The sequence below is a fragment of the Necator americanus genome, chromosome II (genome assembly GCF_031761385.1).
Source record: "Necator americanus strain Aroian chromosome II, whole genome shotgun sequence".
NCBI lineage: Eukaryota > Metazoa > Nematoda > Chromadorea > Rhabditida > Ancylostomatidae > Necator > Necator americanus.
In genome coordinates this window covers 20,571,378-20,590,127 of record NC_087372.1, presented here as the reverse complement: position 1 = coordinate 20,590,127, position 18,750 = coordinate 20,571,378, and the positions used below count along the sequence as shown (strand labels likewise).

The 18,750-nt window shown below is 44.6% G+C and overlaps 9 protein-coding genes across 10 annotated transcripts; 8 read left to right on the top strand and 1 right to left on the bottom strand.

The window, feature by feature from the left end:
- Nucleotides 1-21: 21 nt before the first annotated feature.
- RB195_018712 (uncharacterized protein) lies at nt 22-433 on the top strand (the record flags this gene model as incomplete). The annotated part of the gene is made up of 2 exons (XM_064186273.1): nt 22-219; nt 281-433. The coding sequence occupies 2 exons, from the start codon at nt 22-24 to the stop codon at nt 431-433; spliced, it is 351 nt and encodes a 116-aa protein (XP_064042154.1).
- A 214-nt stretch (nt 434-647) lies between these two features.
- Nucleotides 648-1,298, top strand: RB195_018711 (uncharacterized protein; the record flags this gene model as incomplete). The annotated part of the gene is made up of 1 exon (XM_064186272.1): nt 648-1,298. The coding sequence occupies one exon, from the start codon at nt 648-650 to the stop codon at nt 1,296-1,298; it is 651 nt and encodes a 216-aa protein (XP_064042153.1).
- Nucleotides 1,299-5,276: 3,978 nt separating this feature from the next.
- RB195_018710 (uncharacterized protein) lies at nt 5,277-6,297 on the top strand (the record flags this gene model as incomplete). The annotated part of the gene is made up of 3 exons (XM_064186271.1): nt 5,277-5,413; nt 5,467-5,657; nt 6,125-6,297. 3 exons carry the CDS (start codon nt 5,277-5,279, stop codon nt 6,295-6,297), a joined length of 501 nt encoding a protein of 166 aa, XP_064042152.1.
- Nucleotides 6,298-7,309: 1,012 nt separating this feature from the next.
- Nucleotides 7,310-7,669, top strand: RB195_018709 (uncharacterized protein; the record flags this gene model as incomplete). The annotated part of the gene is made up of 1 exon (XM_064186270.1): nt 7,310-7,669. The coding sequence occupies one exon, from the start codon at nt 7,310-7,312 to the stop codon at nt 7,667-7,669; it is 360 nt and encodes a 119-aa protein (XP_064042151.1).
- A 145-nt stretch (nt 7,670-7,814) lies between these two features.
- Nucleotides 7,815-8,198, top strand: RB195_018708 (uncharacterized protein; the record flags this gene model as incomplete). The annotated part of the gene is made up of 1 exon (XM_064186269.1): nt 7,815-8,198. One exon carries the CDS (start codon nt 7,815-7,817, stop codon nt 8,196-8,198), a length of 384 nt encoding a protein of 127 aa, XP_064042150.1.
- On the top strand, nt 7,815-8,775 carry RB195_018707 (uncharacterized protein; the record flags this gene model as incomplete). 2 transcript variants are annotated; one of them, XM_064186268.1, is made up of 3 exons in its annotated part: nt 7,815-7,979; nt 8,041-8,139; nt 8,260-8,775. In XM_064186268.1, the coding sequence occupies 3 exons, from the start codon at nt 7,815-7,817 to the stop codon at nt 8,773-8,775; spliced, it is 780 nt and encodes a 259-aa protein (XP_064042148.1). The 2 variants fall into 2 exon arrangements, with proteins under 2 accessions (XP_064042148.1, XP_064042149.1); XM_064186267.1 differs by lacking the exons at nt 7,815-7,979; nt 8,041-8,139 and having other exon boundaries at nt 8,380-8,775.
- Nucleotides 8,776-8,837: 62 nt separating this feature from the next.
- On the top strand, nt 8,838-9,260 carry RB195_018706 (uncharacterized protein; the record flags this gene model as incomplete). The annotated part of the gene is made up of 2 exons (XM_064186266.1): nt 8,838-8,974; nt 9,059-9,260. The coding sequence occupies 2 exons, from the start codon at nt 8,838-8,840 to the stop codon at nt 9,258-9,260; spliced, it is 339 nt and encodes a 112-aa protein (XP_064042147.1).
- Nucleotides 9,261-12,615: 3,355 nt separating this feature from the next.
- RB195_018705 (uncharacterized protein) lies at nt 12,616-13,023 on the top strand (the record flags this gene model as incomplete). Its single annotated transcript, XM_064186265.1, has 1 exon — nt 12,616-13,023. One exon carries the CDS (start codon nt 12,616-12,618, stop codon nt 13,021-13,023), a length of 408 nt encoding a protein of 135 aa, XP_064042146.1.
- Nucleotides 13,024-16,985: 3,962 nt separating this feature from the next.
- RB195_018704 (uncharacterized protein) lies at nt 16,986-17,325 on the bottom strand (the record flags this gene model as incomplete). The annotated part of the gene is made up of 2 exons (XM_064186264.1): nt 16,986-17,162; nt 17,257-17,325. The coding sequence occupies 2 exons, from the start codon at nt 17,323-17,325 to the stop codon at nt 16,986-16,988; spliced, it is 246 nt and encodes an 81-aa protein (XP_064042145.1).
- Between the last annotated feature and the right edge of the window lie 1,425 nt (nt 17,326-18,750).

Here is an 18,750-nt window from a genome sequence, read left to right as displayed (position 1 = left end):
TTGGAAAGAGTGTTGCACGCTATGGAGATGCGGATGTTAAGGTGGACGATAGGTGTAACGCTAAAAGAGAAAGTATCCAAAGACACTGTGCGCTCCATCTTCGGCGTCATCCCGATAACTGAGAAGATGAAGGAGGCCCGACTGAGATGGTTCAGTCACGTCTTGCGGCGAGAGGAAGATTCTGTTGCCGAAACCGCGCTGAAGCTCGACGTTTCAGGAGTGAGGCCGCGTGGGAAGCCAAATGTTCGCTAGTTAGACCGTGTGAAGCTGGATATGATAGATGCGCGTTTATGTATGGCTGATGCAATGGATAGAACCAAATGGAAGACAAGAAGCAGAAAGGCGGACCCTGCAACAATGCGGGACAAACGCTAGGAAGAAGAAGATGATGATGATGATTGCTGAGCCGTCTGCTCAACACAAGCAGAACTAGACACGTGCTTCAATCTTCTTAATTAGCAGTGTCCGCACATTAAGTTAACAAAGGAGGGACCGATAGACAACTGGTTAGCTTTCTTGAATGTGCACATTTACTTGCGGAGTGAGATATGTAAGACTAAGTGGTACCGGAAACCCAGTAGCAGAAACATCTTAATCCACTATCTCTCAGCGCATCCCAGCAAAATGAAATATCTGTTATAGGTGACATGTACACAACGGCGGCAAGAGTCTCATCGAGTAGCCAGGAAAAAACATGGTCTGAAAAGCTGACCCATAAAGTAGCGATATCCAATGGGTACTCAGCTGGAGATGGTGCTACCCGACAAGCACGACATCCCTCTCGAAGATCCAACGTAGTGGATGGCCCAGAAAAGATCCCTTTCTGTTTACCTTATATATCTGATGATATGAGCAGAGCGGTACGGGGTTGTCTACGAAGAGCGGGTCTACAGAATGACGTGAGGGTTGTGGAAATACCTCCAGCAAATCTCAAGGGTCAGTTGGTACGTAGTCGTGCGTATGATCGACTCTGCACAACTCCCAGCTGCGTGGTTTGCCCGTATGGCAGAGAGGGTGATTGCATGATATCAGGAGTAGTGTGTCGTATCACGTGCAGGTTGGGCGGTGACGATTATACATGGGAAACGGAACTGTGTATTAGGGTCAAGGAGCATCTAGATGGACTCGCAAAATCTAAAACCTTCACCCCACTTGGAACACACCGTAGAATATGCCAACCAAACCCCGAAGTGAAGGTAGAAATTCGCATTTTATCCTACGAGTCCGAGATCACAGCACGCAGAACACTAGAGGCGTTTTGGAACCGCCAAAAATCCAAAAATGAACAAGAAGGATGAGTGCATTGCTATCACAAACGAGTTATCCCCATATCAAGACCTATGCGGGTTTTGATCTACGGGCGGGCCGTGAGGTCCCTATATAAAACCCCTTCTAAGAGGGGGGTGCAACAGCTTCACCGTCGTCGAAATGGTGCGCTGACTCCAGTTAGCTATAAAATGGAGCGCGACGGGTCCACCGGCATCGATTTGGTGCGCCAACGCGAGACAGCAATAAAATGAGGTGTGACGGGTTCACAGGCGTCGAAGTGTTATCGCGCAATAACTTTATCCGCATGTCGCAAAAGATAAATGGTACGTTACAACCGTCTTATATTCATGGCCACCGCGCGCGCTGCTTTTCACCTCTATGATTCCTCCGCGTGTCTATTTCCTCGCACGTTTGCCTCAGGTTGGTAACATGCCTTCCTCAGAAAGTGGAAACACGAAAACTGAAACCGATGTGATGTTTAAATAGTAGACAACAGTTTACATGGTTTGACGTGAAACGTTATCTTTATCAGATGCTTTGGAATTGTGTCTATATTATATTGGAATCGAAGGACTGTTTGAATACTCTCAAAATGTAGAACTGACGCGTTTAGAAAAAAAAAACTGCGAAATCTTTTGCCTTTGTTCATAGTAAAAATAAAAGAAACAAGAAAACATTGTTAGAAAAACATAATTCTGATTTTACAGAAAATATTACTACCATTTATTTTTGATTAATTTTGATAAATTGATCGGTGAAGGCGGGCGAAGAGATGCACACTAAAAAGTCTGAAGTCCGGCTTTAACCAGACATTCAGACTGAATGCGAATTATCAGACAACACTAACGTACTATATCCGCAATTTAGTAACCAAAAGTGTCATAAATCATACAATAGGCAATCACCAAACCACTCGTCATATTTCTGTATGATTGGAATGCTCACATCGTGAGCTACTGGTCTCACGTGAACAACGATATCATTACTACCGTTCTTCGGAAAGGTTGGCATATTCGTTCACGTATATGATAAGCGGTATGATCTTGTTTGTATGGATATGCGAAATAGGCAGTCCTCGCTGTCACAAACACGAAAATCAGAAATAAGTAAAGAACAAAACTTTCTACCGAGATGTCCTGACCTTATCCAACACATCACTCGTGATAAATACAGGAAGTGTGAGGATTGAAGCAGGGCTACCATCTACACAAGGACCAGCATCTGCAAGTTTTAATCCTGGTTACATCACATACAGGTGCATATATAAACTGCGCGTTTGATTACTGCTGGGTGCATACATTTGTTAACTCCTATTTTAAGAAAAAAAAAATATTCTACTACCAAAAAGTAAGATTTCTACAAGAGAAAGCAAAGATTTTCTCTGTAGGTTGGTGTATCCCACCATGCAATGAGATGACAAATTTCCCAACAAGAAACTGTAGCAGAAATCATGTTGTACAAGCATTGCAAACTGCTGGCTCTCGCATTTCAATACTAATTCTTTAATCACAAATACTAATATAAGGAAACAACAGGTGTCTACGAAGCACTTGAATCACCGTTCAGCAACAACCAATTTCGTCTGAGCATGTGGTCATTAGCATCGTCGATTACTCCTAGCAACTTCTCTCTCCTTATGATCGCTGACTATAGAACTGGTGAACATGTTGCTCCATCTCATAGTTCAAATGCTGTATCGCAAAATTAATTGCACACTCTAACTCAGAAGTCCGTCTGTACGATGTAGAAGTATTATCGTGAGTGGAACAAGATAAGCTCTGCAATAAATCAGTGAAACTTCTCAACTTTGAAGCTCGTGCCGAACAAACGTAGAAATGGACAGATTGGACTTCACGTCATGGAAAATAATAGCCTCTCGTTTAGTCTTACTGCACATACTTCATCATGTGCTGTTGATTACAGGCAATGTTGACAGAAGATGACGTAAATAGTGACCGTTATGCGACCAGCAATCCTAACTTCCTCTAGTATTTTTGCAATCATCTGTGATCGCGAAATAATGAACATCGCAGTGTTAAGCCAAAGTGGCGTCGTCGCCTTCGTCAGAGCCTGGAAAGTCAGATCAATTGTGATATATCCTCAGAGAGAGTCAGAGCCTGGAAAGTCAGATCAATTGTGATATATCCTCTCAAATGCCTCATCCAGAACAAGTCATCATTCAATAAGATGCTACATCCAAAATCGAAACCAAAGAGTCCAAATCGTTGTGCTTACATAGGTAGCCGCGTTGCTGTGATATGACGCGTGATAAAATCGTTCCGCTAATACTAACTAGGATGCGATCCGCATATGACCCCATAGATCAAAAACCCAAAGGTCTTGATAGAGAGCCAGCTCGTTGGTCGCGGCTACGCACTCTTCCTTTCTATTCATTTTTGAACTTTTAGCGTTTATACAAAACGCCTCCAAAGTTCTGCGAGCCACAATTTTGGGCTCGTACGATAGGATCGTGGCAGCTATACAGAAAGTAGCATTTTCATGACATTTTCTGCGATGTGGTTCCAAGAGGAGTTGCTGCGTTTGAGTGTTTCATCCCATCCAGATGTTCTTTAATACGAACACAAAGAGATCGCCTTGTTTCGCCAATGTATTGTTCGCCGCATGTTTTGCACGAAATCAAATAAACTACACCAGAGACCTGCAGTCGCATGAATTTCCAAATGGACATATTACACAGTTGAGTCAGGCAAACGCGATCGTACATTCTGTTTCGGACTAACTGCTTCTTGAGATGTGTGAGAGGTATTTCCACAACTCTCAACTCGTACACCAAGTAACATTACGATCTATAGTCCGTGACGGATGTGTGTATGTATGGATAGATAGATGGATGGATGGTTGGTTGGATGGATGGATGAACGGATGGATGGATGAATCTTCCTCACTAAGTTCCCGTCATCTTTCCAACAATGTGTGACATACTGCTCCGATTCACATTCGGCGATCGTTAGTGATGTCAAGAAGGTCGCTCTGCAAACGCGCCAACATCATTAAAATAGGGATGCAACAAGATTTTTTTTTTGTGTGTGTGCCATTCATAGTTCCGCCACGCAAGAAAATGTCCTAATCTTCCGATTTACAAAAATTACTTTTAGACGACACTACTTTTACTTTTAGACGATACCCAAACAACGAAGAGGTTCACAATAAGTAGGAAACCTTCGTGAGTTATACAAGAGCGACGAAAATTTCAACTTTATTGAAATGTCATCGTCGACATGGAGAGGGAGGGGGAGAGGACAAAAAATAAAGATTAAAGATTAAATTAATATTATTAGATTGAAGATCAATTAAGATTAAGATTAAATTCGATCAAGAAAATTGGAATAAAATCAGCTTAGAACGAAAGTAAGTGACGAACAGTTGCGTCATTCTTGCTTCGCAGCTGTCATCGTTTTTTGTTTCACCGAGTTCTAAGAGACATGAAAAATCATAAGTGAACCTTTAGAAGGCGGTGTTGAAGAAAATGTAATGGTGTTCTGACTTCCTGTTCATACATATTTACACTATTCACGTACACTTATAGAACGAACACTTATATTCGCATGTTGCGGCTAATGTACCTGGGTCGAGAAATGGCCACTGCGAATAATCTGATCCCAACACTGAACAAGAGGAACGAAGCGAGTTGGAAAGCATACAGGAGGATTGAAGATGTGCTGAAGAAGGTCACGAATACGCTGTGTTCCCACCTTTTTACAACCTTTTTACACTGTATTCACACCTTTTATAAACTAGCAGAATACATATTGTTTCTCCCATAACATTTCTTGGACATGCTAACGGTGTTATTACGAGCTAACTGCTAGACTCTGCGGATCTCCCTCACTAGAGGGATCACAGCCAGTTAGTCGTGGGGCTACGTGGTGTGTCTCAGGGTGATGGATAGGGACTAATCGCAGACCAAAAGCGACCTTATGGCTGTCCGGAGACGCAAGTGGATTCAGGTGATGAACTCCCTGTTTCTGCTGAACCAGGATTGACTCATGACATTCTTGTATCCCAATCAAGTGACTGGAAGGTGCAAGGGAGGTGGTTTAGAGTCGTCTCCACCTGTCCACTGCGGAGAACGCAACGTTCTCCCAAAAACTCATGGAACTAGAGGCTTGCGACCTGCCCATGGGTTTTAAAAAATTATGCGTGTCAGAGCGATAGAAAAGAGTTCATTAATTCCAGAGCAAAACCTGGCACGATAGCGCCAGAAAAGACGGGGTTGCAGGAGTCATATAGGCTACTGAAACGGAAAAGGGCTGGGATGATGATCTGTACTGATAACGCACGTACGTTTGCATTGGAAGCGGCCATCGAAGATCTGATGATGCAAGCCAGGAAGTTTCGTCAACAGAGCCCTCGTCAACACGAATATGGTAAAGAACATCGACTCTTTTAAACAACTTACGACCCGATTCGGACGTCTGCGGATGAGAAGATGTGGTCCAACACCAGCTTTGACTGTCTAGGTAGCTTATGCTCCAACATCAAGCTACGAAGAAGAAGACGTCGAAGTTCTCTATATGTACCTGGGGAAGTTCTACCGACAAGATCATGCCTTCTACAAGATCATCATTGGTGATTTCAACGCCAAAATTGACTCCAGAAGAACGCCTGAAGAAATTCACATAGGAACCCACGGCCTTCAATAGAGTAAGCAGGGAGAGAGACTTTCGATTTCATCATGACGACTAAGTCTATCCATGAGAACTCACAATTGCAGAAGCCCTCCTCTCTACGCTAGACGTGGGAAGCATACAATGGATGGTACCGTAATGAAATTGGACACATCAATTAGCGATGAGAAGACTACAACGCGGACGGCTGAGGACGACGATTTTAGCTGAAGAACTCCAGCCCCGGCTACAAGCCCGGTCGAACTTCTGGTCGAGTCGATTTTTGCTCAAGAACTCCAGCCTCAGCTCCAAGCCCGGTCGAACTGCACGTCATCAAACTGTCGAAGTGGACGTCATCTCGAAGGACGGTGCTACCTTGGACTATGCAGCGAAAGCTTGACTAATCATCTCCAAACTCGACACCGTTATATATGCTCGTTTCACGAACCACATTTTTCCTAAAAGAGCATGCGATATTCTCTTAACGGACATTGTGGCTGCTCCGAAGGAATTGTTTGTACATAATATGTCAGTATTCGCGAGACGCAGTGCCTACCTCAAGACACAGTGAAATGAGGAAAGTCACCGCGACTACACCGGATTGTTCAATCAGCGCCAAAAGAGTTGAAATCGTGAGCCGCCGTCACCCTGTTTTCGGTGCGGAGCCAATCACTGGTCTAGAGACTGCACATTCGTGAAGAAGAGATGCCACGACTGCAGACGCTCTGAGCACAAGCGAGGATTCTGCAAAAATTTCCCGGAGTAGAAGAAGCGGGATCCAAAGCAGAAGCAGAAATCTGCCAACAGCGTCACCATCGCTTCGACTCATGCTGACGTCGCTGTAAATCGCACCTACCGTAGAGTACAGATTGATGGGAAGACAGTACGCATGCGTCTTGATACTGGAGCAGATGTAACATTGTTGAGCACGGTAGACTGAACCGCCATTGGTCAGCCGAAATTGCAATCACCCCGTCCGACACTGAAGTGTGCCAACAACAAACCGATCAACGTCCGTGGATCCTACGAATGCAACTTCGTCATTGATGGTCATAGAGGATATGGTACTTGCCATACAGCCGACACGCCATCGCTGTTGGGCTTAGAATGGATTGCCCAACACGAGCCACTATCTCGTCACCTGGCGGAAGGCTCCATCTGCAACATCCCTTCAAGGACGCTCAGCACCTTGAATTCTTCTCTCGCAACGCACCTGACGAAAACATTTCCAGCATTCTTCGCTCCTAGACTGAGATTTTGTACCAAGTCAAAGGCTAAACTCGCTCTAAAGCCTGACTCCAAGCCTGTCTTTCTGTAGGTTCGCCCTGTACCCTATGCTGCTATGCTAAGGACTTCAACCGAATTCGATCGAATTGTGTCTATACACGTGCCGAGTCTGTTGATCACTCAGAATGGGTAGCACCCCTCGTCGTCTTTCAGAAGAAAAATGGATCGATCCTCCTCTGCGCAGACTACTCAACCGGACTGAACCATGCACTGGAACAAAACCAGCATCCGCTTCCAACCCCGGAGGACACTTTCACGAAACTCAACCGAGGACGCTACTTTTCACAGCTCGACTTAGTCGAAGCATATCTCCAATTGGAAGTGGACGACGTCTCAAAGCAGCTTCTCAATATCAACACGCATGTATGGACTCTTCTGCTTTGGATCCCGCTTCTTCTACTCCGGGAAATTTTTGCAGAATCCTCGCTTGTGCTCAGAGCGTCTGCAGTCGTGGCATCTCTTCTTCACGAATGTGCAGTCTCTAGACCAGTGATTGGCTCCGCACCGAAAACAGGGTGACGGCGGCTCACGATTTCAACTCTTTTGGCGCTGATTGAACAATCCGGTGTAGTCGCGGTGACTTTCCTCATTTCACTGTGTCTTGAGGTAGGCACTGCGTCTCGCGAATACATGTATCGCTTCAACCGACTACCATTTGGAGTGAAACCAGCTCCTGGTGTATTCCAACAATGTATGGATGCGCTTATCGCTGGAATAGATGGAACGGTTGCCTATCTCGACGACTTATTGGTTACTGGTAGAATCATCGGCGAATACAATGGTCGACTAGAGGCCGTAATCGAGGATTCAGGACCACGGACTCCGAGTTCGACTCGACAAATGCGCTTTTTTGCAGACGGAGATCGCCTACCTTGGGTTCGTCATCAACGCACAAGGACGACGCCGCAATCCAGAAGAGATCAAAGCTATCCAGCAGATGCCCGCTCCGAAAGATGTCAGTCAACTTCGCACTTTTCTAGGACTCATCAGTTCCTACGGAAACTTCGTCAGTAATCTCCACAATCTACGCACTCCTTTGGACATTCTCACGAAAAAGGATGTTGTCTACACATAGACACCAAAGTGCCAGTCTTCCTTCGACAAGATTAAGGCAATCCTAAGCTCGGATCTGCTGTTGACCCACTTCGACCCAAGTCTCCCGATCATCGTTGCCGCTGATGCTTCAAATTACGGGATGGCAGCAACTGTCTTACATCGCTTCGCAGATGTATGCAAGAAGGTCATTTATCACGCAAGCCGTTGCCTGACACAACCACAGAAGAACTACAGCCAGATTGAAAAGGAAGCACTCGCTCTTATTTTCGCGGTGCAGAAGTTCCATCGTTTTATCAAATGGCGACATTTCACGCTGGCGACTGACCACAAACCACTTTTGCCAATCTTCGGAAGCAAAAAAGAAGTTCTTGTCTACAGTGCCAACCATCTTCAGCGATGGGCCACGATGCTGCTCAACCACAGCTTCACTATCGAGTACATCAACACAAAGAATTTCGGCCAAGTGGACGCTCTTTCACGTCTCGTCACAATCATCGATACCGGAGGACGACGTAATCGCCCTAATAGATGCTGATGTCATTTCGGAATTCGCAGAGAACTATCGTCATCTTCCAGTACCCGCCAAATTCATTCGGAATGCTACGCAAGGCAATCGTCTTACAGTCCTCCAGTCCAGTCCTATACAAATTCCAGAAACTAGCCCAAAGTCAACCGCCATCCTCGTCTGTGCCACAACCACAACCGCAGAAATACCGTGACGACAGTCAAAGGATGTCTGCTAACCTCTGCATCCCGCATAGTGATTCCAAAAGCACTTCGACATCGTGTTCCTTCAGCACTACACAAAGCTAATCCAGGCGAAACAAGGATGAAAATGCTTCCAAGAAGCTTTGCCTATTGGCCCACGATGGATTCCAACATAGAAAAACTCGTCAAGAACTGCCCATGATATGCATCCGTGGCAAAGGATCCGATCAAAGCCGAGCTATGTTCATGGCCAAAACCACACTCGCCGTGGACTTGATTGAGTTCATGCTGCGAAAGGACGATACTATCTAATTATCGTCACCTACTCCAAGTGGCCCGAAATCGTCCAGATATAATCGATCTCCTCAACGGCTACCATCCAAGCAATGAAGTGCATCTTTGCCAAGTTCGGAAATCCAACGACGCTTGTCACGGACAACGGAATGCAGTTCACGTCGTCTCAGTTCACTTCATTCTGCCGTTCCCGAGGAATCTTGCACATTCGCTCGCCGCCGTTCTATCCACATCCACAGCAACACAAACAGACGCCTCGTGGACACCTTCAGAAAAGGACTTGAAAAGCTGGAGATCTCACGAACTGTACACGAGATTTCAAAATGGACTCTCAATTCAATCGCCGAAATGGAGCCTACTTGGACTCGCAGTTTCATCGCACGCCGTGTTAGAAACACAACCTACATTGTTCGCTGTGGAAACGATGTATGGACTCGACACGTAAACCATTTGCGATCCCGGACCCACACAACAGCGACCAAGATTTTCTTGGATGTGTTCGACCTACCACTACTCGACTCCGCGAGCAAGGACGATGGTGCAACGCCGACTGCCGACTTGTCTCTACGACCGTAACGCCTTCGACGACCGCGCCGCCGACTACAGGTGGACAACAAAGAACTCGATACGAGATAACTTGAAAGGGGAGGTGTCGTGGGATGTTAATTTCATCGCTATTCGCGTAGAGTAAATCTGCGTTGTATATGTTGCATTCTTGTATGACCACCCTGTTATTTTTATGTCCACTTCTTACGTTCTGTTCCCTTCTCCGTGTTCGACTTCAATAAAGCAACTCTTCCGCTGTAACGACATCCACAACAGATTGAAAAGGCTTGGATGAACGACAGCCATGCGAACAAGCAGGGTTTCGAAAAGGATGCAGCACGATTGTCCACGTTCACCTGTTTTACCTGTTTCGAAACTCTCCGAGGTATCGTGAGAGTACAAGATGGGGCTCTGTCTCTCCTTCATCGACTTGAAGAAGGTTTTCGACGCAACTGGGACGGAAACGGTCATGAAAGCCTTGGACAACCAAGACGTCCCTACTTAGTACATGAAGGTACTTCGAGAGTAGTTCGAATGTTCTTTTGTCTTGAAACCTCGGCATATTCTGTCTGTGTTTTGATATAGTGTGCCTACGAGGTTTTTAGATGGAACCTTTATTTGCCTGACGTTTCGGCTTTTTTCGCCGTCTTCAGAGGCCTAAATAGAGGATGACTGGAACAATGCTACGTTTATCCCGTCAAGTGCCACACCACCCTGGGTCAGTGTTTCGATAATCGTTCAGGGTAGTGAAAACAGAAACCTATCTACATTGAAAATGGTCTTACGTTTTGCTCCACCGGATGTGGCGCGGCTGGTTGCACGCACTTGTCACTCAGTGTACCAGCGAATGAGTATTACTGCGTGTAGATCTCCAGCGACGACATGAGGTCAACTCAACATCAGCGGCCACATTCAAAATCCGACCAATAATAAGTTGTGTGGGAGGACCAACGGATCGCATTTCGTGGTTCCTTAATAAAATCGTGAGTCAAATTTTGCCTAAAATACCATCTCATTTGTCGAACACGCACCATTTTCTTGAGCGATTACACAATGCGAGAGTTGAGGGCAACTGCGTAATAGAGTCTTTTGATGTAACCTCACTCTACACGAATGTAAAAAACAGTGAGGCGCTGCAAGCTCTCTCTGAGATGATAGATTTATATGGTAACAACTTGGAAACATATGGACTAAGTAAATCTCGCATAATGACGCTTATCAAGGAATGCCTGAATTGTAATATCTTCAGGTGGTCAGGAAATTATTTCGCGCAACTGAGAGGGCTAGCAATGGGTCAACGATTAGCACCAGTACTGGCGATCTGCTTCATGAGCAGGATCGAAGAACCAGTGCTTTCGCGTAGACCAATAATGTATTGCAGATGTATTGACGACTGTTGCATCATAACATCAACACAGTCCGAAATGGACGAGTGTTTCCGAATACTCAACCAACAATCGCAATATATCAGACTCACACGAGAAACCCCAAAAGAAGGATGGCTTCCGTACCTCAACACACAAATAAGTACTTCAAACGGCATTATTAGAGCAAAGTGGTATCGCAAAGAAAGTTGCAAGAACATCATATTGCACGCCAAATCTGCACATCCGACTGCAGTGAAACGCGCAGTGATTCGTAATATGTTCAAAACCGCTAGTGAAGTATGCACTGGCAACCAAGAACGACACGAATCACGAAGACTAGCCTTGAAAATCGCATGTGCCAATGGCCATACAGTACGTCCGCATTACCGAAGAACCCGCACTGTAAATAGCAATGTTCCGCGCGAAAACAAAATCTCTCTTTGTCTTCCTTTTATCTCTGACAGTGTCAGTGCCGCTGTTCAGCGCAGCATTATCCAAGCACAATTACAAAATGACGTGATCTTGGTAAATATCCCAAATGCAAACATCAAAAGCCAGCTTGTTAGAAACAGACTATATGATAGATACTGCATCTGTGAAAGATGTGTTATTTGTCCTTACGGAGAAACAGGCGACTGCGCAAAAATGGGGGTAATATATGAGATTGAGTGCTTGATATGCAATGCAACATACATTGGAGAGACCAGTAGGAATGTTGGAGTGACAATTAATGAACACATGGCAGGAAAACGACGAAAAAGTTTGATAACACCACTAGGAAGGCACAGACATTAGGCCCACAACGGAAGCAATTATGATGTGAAAAGTGTTATACTGGCTCACGAAACAGAAATATCAGCAAGGAAGACATTGGAGGCATTTTGGATTCTTAAAAGAAACCCTTCAATGAATAATAGGAATGAATGCTTGTCGATAACGAATGAGTTCTTGTCACTTGTACAGCTCTCTGACCTATAACCGCCTGATATTCTGTGTGTAGATCAAATTATCTATATCGTCGCTGGTGATCTACACGCAGCAATGCTCATTCGGTGGTACACTGAGTGACAAGTGCGTGCAACCAGCCGCGCCACATGCGGTGGAGCAAAACGTAAGACCATTTTCAATGTAGATAGGTGTTTTCACTACCCTGAACGATTATCGAAACACTGACCCAGGGTGGTGTGGCACTTGACGGGATAAACGTAGCATTGTTCCAGTCATCCTCTATTTAGGCCTCTGAAGACGGCGAAAAAGCCGAAACGTCAGGCAAATAAAGGTTCCATCTAAAAAACCTCGTAGGTACTTCAAGAGTTGTACAGTAACTTCACGACCGGAATTTCGCCATTCTACAAGAATATCATCACTGACGTGAAGAGGGGTCCGACAGGGTGATACAATCTCACCCAAAATATTCACAGCCACCCTCGAACGCAATGCGAAAGTAGGAATGGGACGAAATGGGACTGAAGGTTGATGGTCGAAAGCTACATTTTTTGCGCTTTGCTGATGACATAGTTCTGATAACACCTAGCATCAGTCAAGCGGAACGAATGCTGAACGGATTGGACAAAACATGTGGATGCATCGTTCTTCAGGTGAATCTGCAAAAGATGATGTTCATGCGCACCGGATGGGTCTCGGATGCTCCATTCACGCTCTACGAAATGAACACATCCGAATGCACCAGCTACGTTTATCTGGGTCGGGAGTTGAAAATGATGAACGACCTGATCCCCGAGCTGGGCAGAAGGAGACTAGCCGCTTGGGGAGCGCATAAGAGCATCGAGGATATAGTGAAGAAGACGAAGAGCACCTGGCTCCGTGTTCACCTCTTCAACACCACCGTACTTCGTGCTTTGACCTAAGCTTCGGAAACCTGGACAATTCGCAAACAGGAGGAAAACGCGGTGAGCGTCATTGAACGCGCAATTGAGAGGGTGATGCTAGGAGTATCCCGTTTCACGCAAGAGGGACGGGATTCGAAGTTCTCTCCCACGTCAGTGATCGAAGATTAGAGACGCCGCCGCGTTTGCCAAAGAAAGTAAAATAAGGTGGGCCGGACACGTAATGCGCTTTAACCACAACCGTTGGACCAGAACCGTGAGCGACTGGGTCCCCGCGACATTAAGCGCGCTACATGAAGACCGCCGAAGCGATGGTCAGATTTCTTCACGAAGTCCTTCAAAGAAAATTATGATGCTCTTCGTGTCCCACGGCACGCGATCGGGACAAGTGGGAGCATTACTGGCGAACGCTCGACCAGTTCGAAGATCAACGGGTGTCAGGGTAATCAAGGTAAACTGTGAGAGTGAACACAGTGGGAAATATAAGAAAAACTGCCTGGGTGCGTATGGTTAACTACCCACAGCTTTCGCCACAACCTATCGTTAGAGGAATTGACCACAACTAATAGCATCAGCAGAGCATTGCGCTGCGATCAGTTTATGGCCGCCCATCTTACGATCCTGCGACCGTAGTATTAGCGCAGAACCTTAAGCACTAGTGAATAGTTATCGCGATTAAAATTCAAAAGATGAAGAACAGCAGTGCTGAACTATGGGTAGACTAATACGATTGAAGTTTTAAAGCCTGGATATTTTTGTTCGTTCCTTAACTTATTCAGATCCTTATTGTCCTATCTGAAATCTTACTTTAATTCTTACTACATTAAGGCTCAATAGAGCTACAATTTGTTCTCGTTCAATTGACATGTGTTACTGATTGTTTAGCAGCGTGCAAAAAACACCCTACAGGAGTTCGGTATCTTCGCAAACGTTTATTACAGACATAAGTCCCATGGATTTTCGTTGCTATACCGACTATTTCGGATGTTTTTTGGGAGTATTGATTTGTTCAGTTAAAGGGATCACCACATGAGTCTGAGGTGGTACGGGTTTCAGGGGGGTTATGCTTATACGGGGGTGTAGATTGTAGGGAAGAGGATGATTCCGTCCGTTTCTACCTGTATCAGTGGAAATGAACAACCCCAGAATGCTGTTTCTTATGACGGGATCTGTTGCAATGCGCAACATTTGTGAATCGCAGGAAGGTGGTTGGGGTTGAGGGGGGAGGCGGGGGCAGGGTGGCGCGCTGCAATAGAGGATGTAAGAAACAGCGTTCCGGGGTCGTCCGCCTACACTGATACAGGGAGAGATGAAGGGAACTACCCTTTTTCCCACAATCTACGACCCTGTATAGGCATTACGCATCTGAAACCCGTACCACCTCAGATTCGTGAGGTGGTGCCTTCACAAGATATATCAAGTTATTGCTCACTGAATGGCAAATAGAAAATGAAAGGATGAAGGAAAAGTGTCGTTAATCAATCCGCTTGGGATGCGCCCCCGCATCACTTCAATTCAGAATCGTTTGAAGTTTACGAACGCGTTACTAGCCTGTACAATAACTTGTGGTTATTACCAGAAATATCAAGTCACCGTTTTTATCCTCGCAGACACGTTTGGTTCAAATTGAGTGAATAGCCAATCTTCACATTATTTTTTAATACTCTAATACTTCTAGGAATATTCCGGTATCTCTTCTTCATTTTTCACGAATTCCCCTTTTTCACATTTACTACTTAACCAACTTTATGTTTTCGTTATTTTCTCAAGAGCAAATTTTGCTATTTTATTGCAACAAACACCATAAACGCCTTCTCTAGTTGGGCTTGGCTCAATGATCGCAGCTATAAAGAATAAAAAGGATAAAGTGTCTGGCGTTAATCAATTCGCTTGGGATGCACCCCCAACGTTCACTTCAATTCAGAATCGTTTGAGGTTTACGAACCTGTAACTGGCCTATACAATGACTTGCGGTAGTTAGCTGATGTGTCGAGTCAATATTATATATCCTCCCGGACAAGTCTTGTACCAATTTATCGACCACGGAGGCTTTGGGCTTGGTGACCACTAGGGCGGATTCGAACCTCCGATCGACCTTGCAGGAAGCGGAACCCCTAGCCGCTACACTACACCCGCCCTAGATCACAGCTATAATTCAAGATGTGCCTGCTCTGGCCTAGAGACAGCCTCCTCTGCAGGCAATTATTGGCAGCACATAATCGGGTGCCTAACGACCGTCCCCTCGTAAACATAGAATTTATTGAAGAAGAAGAAGACGGACTTTTTTGTAAAGTTCTCAATGAACATCAAAATTTTTGCCAACACCCAATAACCTATTCACTGAAATCAACCCTGCATACAAGAGATAATCAGTGCACCACTACTCAGCCCACTGCACTACCAATCGGTTTTCAAACATCAAAATGACCGTCACAAAACCTTTAATCAAACATATTCAGTCAGTATGGGCTGGATTTCAGGAGGGTTATGCATAGTTACAATTATCTATAACTCACACAAACCCTCACTTCTCTCTCTAGATGTCCTTAGATTATTCTTCGATTTTTATGGATTCAGTCTGTTAAAGATTCGTGATTTTACAACTATGTTCCACTGCGCTAGTGACAGACCTACACCTAATGTTTGAACAATAGGACTCATAGTGAAGTTCGACCACAAAATGTATGTTAGACACCAGATGCGTTGCAATCAGATGTATAGTGGCCGTCATCTAAGAAGGTTAGGTCGGTTGAGAACCCCATCGCTTGTTACGAGGGTACTAATCTGAACGCCCATTCCTTAATTCCGGACATCTTCTGATGTTCGCTTCAGTCATCTATAGTCTCGTTGTTCCTGATCTTGATGGAGAATTCCCTTTAAGATTCGGTGTATTAAAGACAATAAATGACAATGTTGGATTCATTAGTCTCACTGAAGCAAAGCAGTGAGGCACAGAAGGACGGACACATTAATCCACCAAGACTAAACGTGTTATTATGCATATGTATAATATAATAACATGTCTCTGCTCAGACCTTTTCATTCCATCTACATAGTTCACCTAGCGTTTGAGCAACTCTCACAGTGAGGCGCCTAGATTCTAATTGAGATCCCGAGCTTGCTACTTGATGAGGCCTTTCAATCCTCAAAACACCTGGAATTGGGCACGCTTCTTTTAATGCTCTTATATGTGGAGTCGGTCTGCTTTCATCTCAATAACCCAGACAAGGAAGTTTATTCTGTTCAGTTGCGTTTGCATTCGAATATCCAGAAAATGCAATCTCAGAATCAATCTACTGTTTGAATACTATTCGGTTGTATTTCTGAGATATTTATGGATATTTCGTTGTATGTGGCTCAAATCTGGCATTTATTCACTGGTTCACATTACAGAAATTTCTCTTCTTGGAATCTATTCCAACGCTTGTCTATTTCAATTCCCCTTATTTAGGACTGGACTTGCCCAGTCATATATGAGTTTATCTGTAGCTTGATCGCATAAACTGTGATCGTTTAGCAGTCTGAACAACTCCTTTCACTACTGATGAATCAACAGTTCATTACATTTCACTTTCTCAAAACATTAGCTAACGAACCCTAGTAGAGGTTATGCGAGAATTGTAGAATTCCATCTTAGGCGACTCATTTCTGCTCAAACAATATGCGGCGACCAGGCTTGCTAATACTAATGAAGAACTCTGCGGTTGTGAAGAGAACAAGCTTGCCACATTCCATTTGCATTTTTACTGACGAACACTACCTACGTTCTGTACTTTGATCATTCCAATCCTCAACAGACAGACAGAAAGAAAAACAAACGAAATGCCCCACGATTTTTTATTGTATAGTATATACCATTACTGTCACATAGCATAATTGTTCATAATTACTCTTGAAGTATATAAGTGTGTAGGTCTTTGAACTTTTTTTTTAGAAATTAGAAATATTCTGTCAGTTTGAATCGAAAGAAATGAGGCAGACAGTTAAGTGAAACAGTTAAGCCGACCTTCAAACAACGTTCTAATCGCAGAAAAGTTATTGAAATCGTTGTCTGCCACATACAGGGACTTCCCGTCAGCAGTACTAAAGACACGGCGACGCCCAGGTGTTTCAGCAACTCCGGTGTGCATTGACACACATGTTCTTGACATACACTCAGCCTAAAATTTGTTGTGACAAGGAACTGAACCGTTCGTTCTGATGCAGAATAGAAGTGATGAAGATTGGACTTCACGCGAAAACCACAAGTCAAACATTATTGTTCGGAGCAAAGCTGTCTTGCGGCAAGTTGTTAGGACCAAAAATTTTCTTGAGGAAGTCCATAAGCAACCGCTTTTTGAGTGTAGATAGACTGGTATGGATGTATGTTCAACCAGCGATAGCTCAGAAGATATAAAGATAAATATCATGATCATGCTATATAATAACGGGCTTAGTCTGTCACGTATGTACGTGTGTACGTGTGTACGTTTCATTTGTATCTATTCTCGGCGTTAAATCAATATGACAGGTTAGGTGTATTAGTAGCGAACAGAGACCTTTGTATCTTCGAGATATACCTCTAGGTACAGTGTATGTCTACCAGGCATTATTTCGCAGCATGGTTGCTGCAGGTTGGTAACATACTTATTTGAGAAAGTGGAAATACGCATGCAACGTCTGCTTAAATAGTAGTCAATTGTTTCCATGATCTGACATGGAATATCTTTATCACTACGATAACGTTTTCATGTAATTTTACGTTAAAACATCATTCTGTGATAACCATTGGGGGAAAACAGGAAGAAAACCCATACTTCGAGTAACACTTTCAAATTGTGCCTATTTTATATTGGTATCGAAGGAATGTTAGAAGTGGAAGTTTGAATGTTCTCCCCGCAAATACAGAACTGACGCTTTTGGAAAGAATTTTATGAAGGCTTTGGAATTTGGAAAGAACTCTATGAAGCCTTTCGCCTAAATATGTCTAAAAAAGAAAAAGAAAGCGTTGTTACGAAAACACAATTCTAATTTTACAGAATATGCCACTACTACTAATTGTCATTGATTTATGAGTGAAGGCGAGCAAAAAGAAAACCACCGAAATATGAAGTCCAGCTTTGGCCTCGGACTTCGGACTGGTATGAAATAACGCGCTAAGTCCTTGTGTGCGTTTATGTATGTGTGTAGGTGTATGTGCTTGTCTGTGTGTCACGAAATTCCAAAAATAGGTGCGACGGTTCCACAGGCGTCTAATTGGTGCGCCGGCGCCAGATATCCATAAAGGAAGTGCGACGGTTACACAGGCGTTGAAATGGTGCGCCGACGTCAGATATCCATAAAGCGGGATGTGACGGTTCCACAGGCGTCGAGTTGGTGCGTCGACGCCAGATATCTATGAAAGGGGTTCGACGGGTCCACTGTGGTGGAATTGGTACTGGCGCCAGATATTCATAAAACGGGATGCGACGGTTCCACAGGCGTCGAAATGGTGCGCCGACAAAAACTGTAAAATGGGGTCGACGGATCCACCGAGGTGGAATTGCTGCGCCGGCGCCAGATATCCATAAAGTGGGATGCGACGGTTACACAGGCGTTGAAATGGTGCGCCGACGTCAGATATCCATAAAGCGGGATGCGACGGTTACACAGGCGTCGAAATGGTGCGCCGACGCCAGAAAGCTGTAAAATGGGGTTCGACGGGTCCACTGTGGTGGAATTGGTACTGGCGCCAGATATTCATAAAACGGGATGCGACGGTTCCACAGG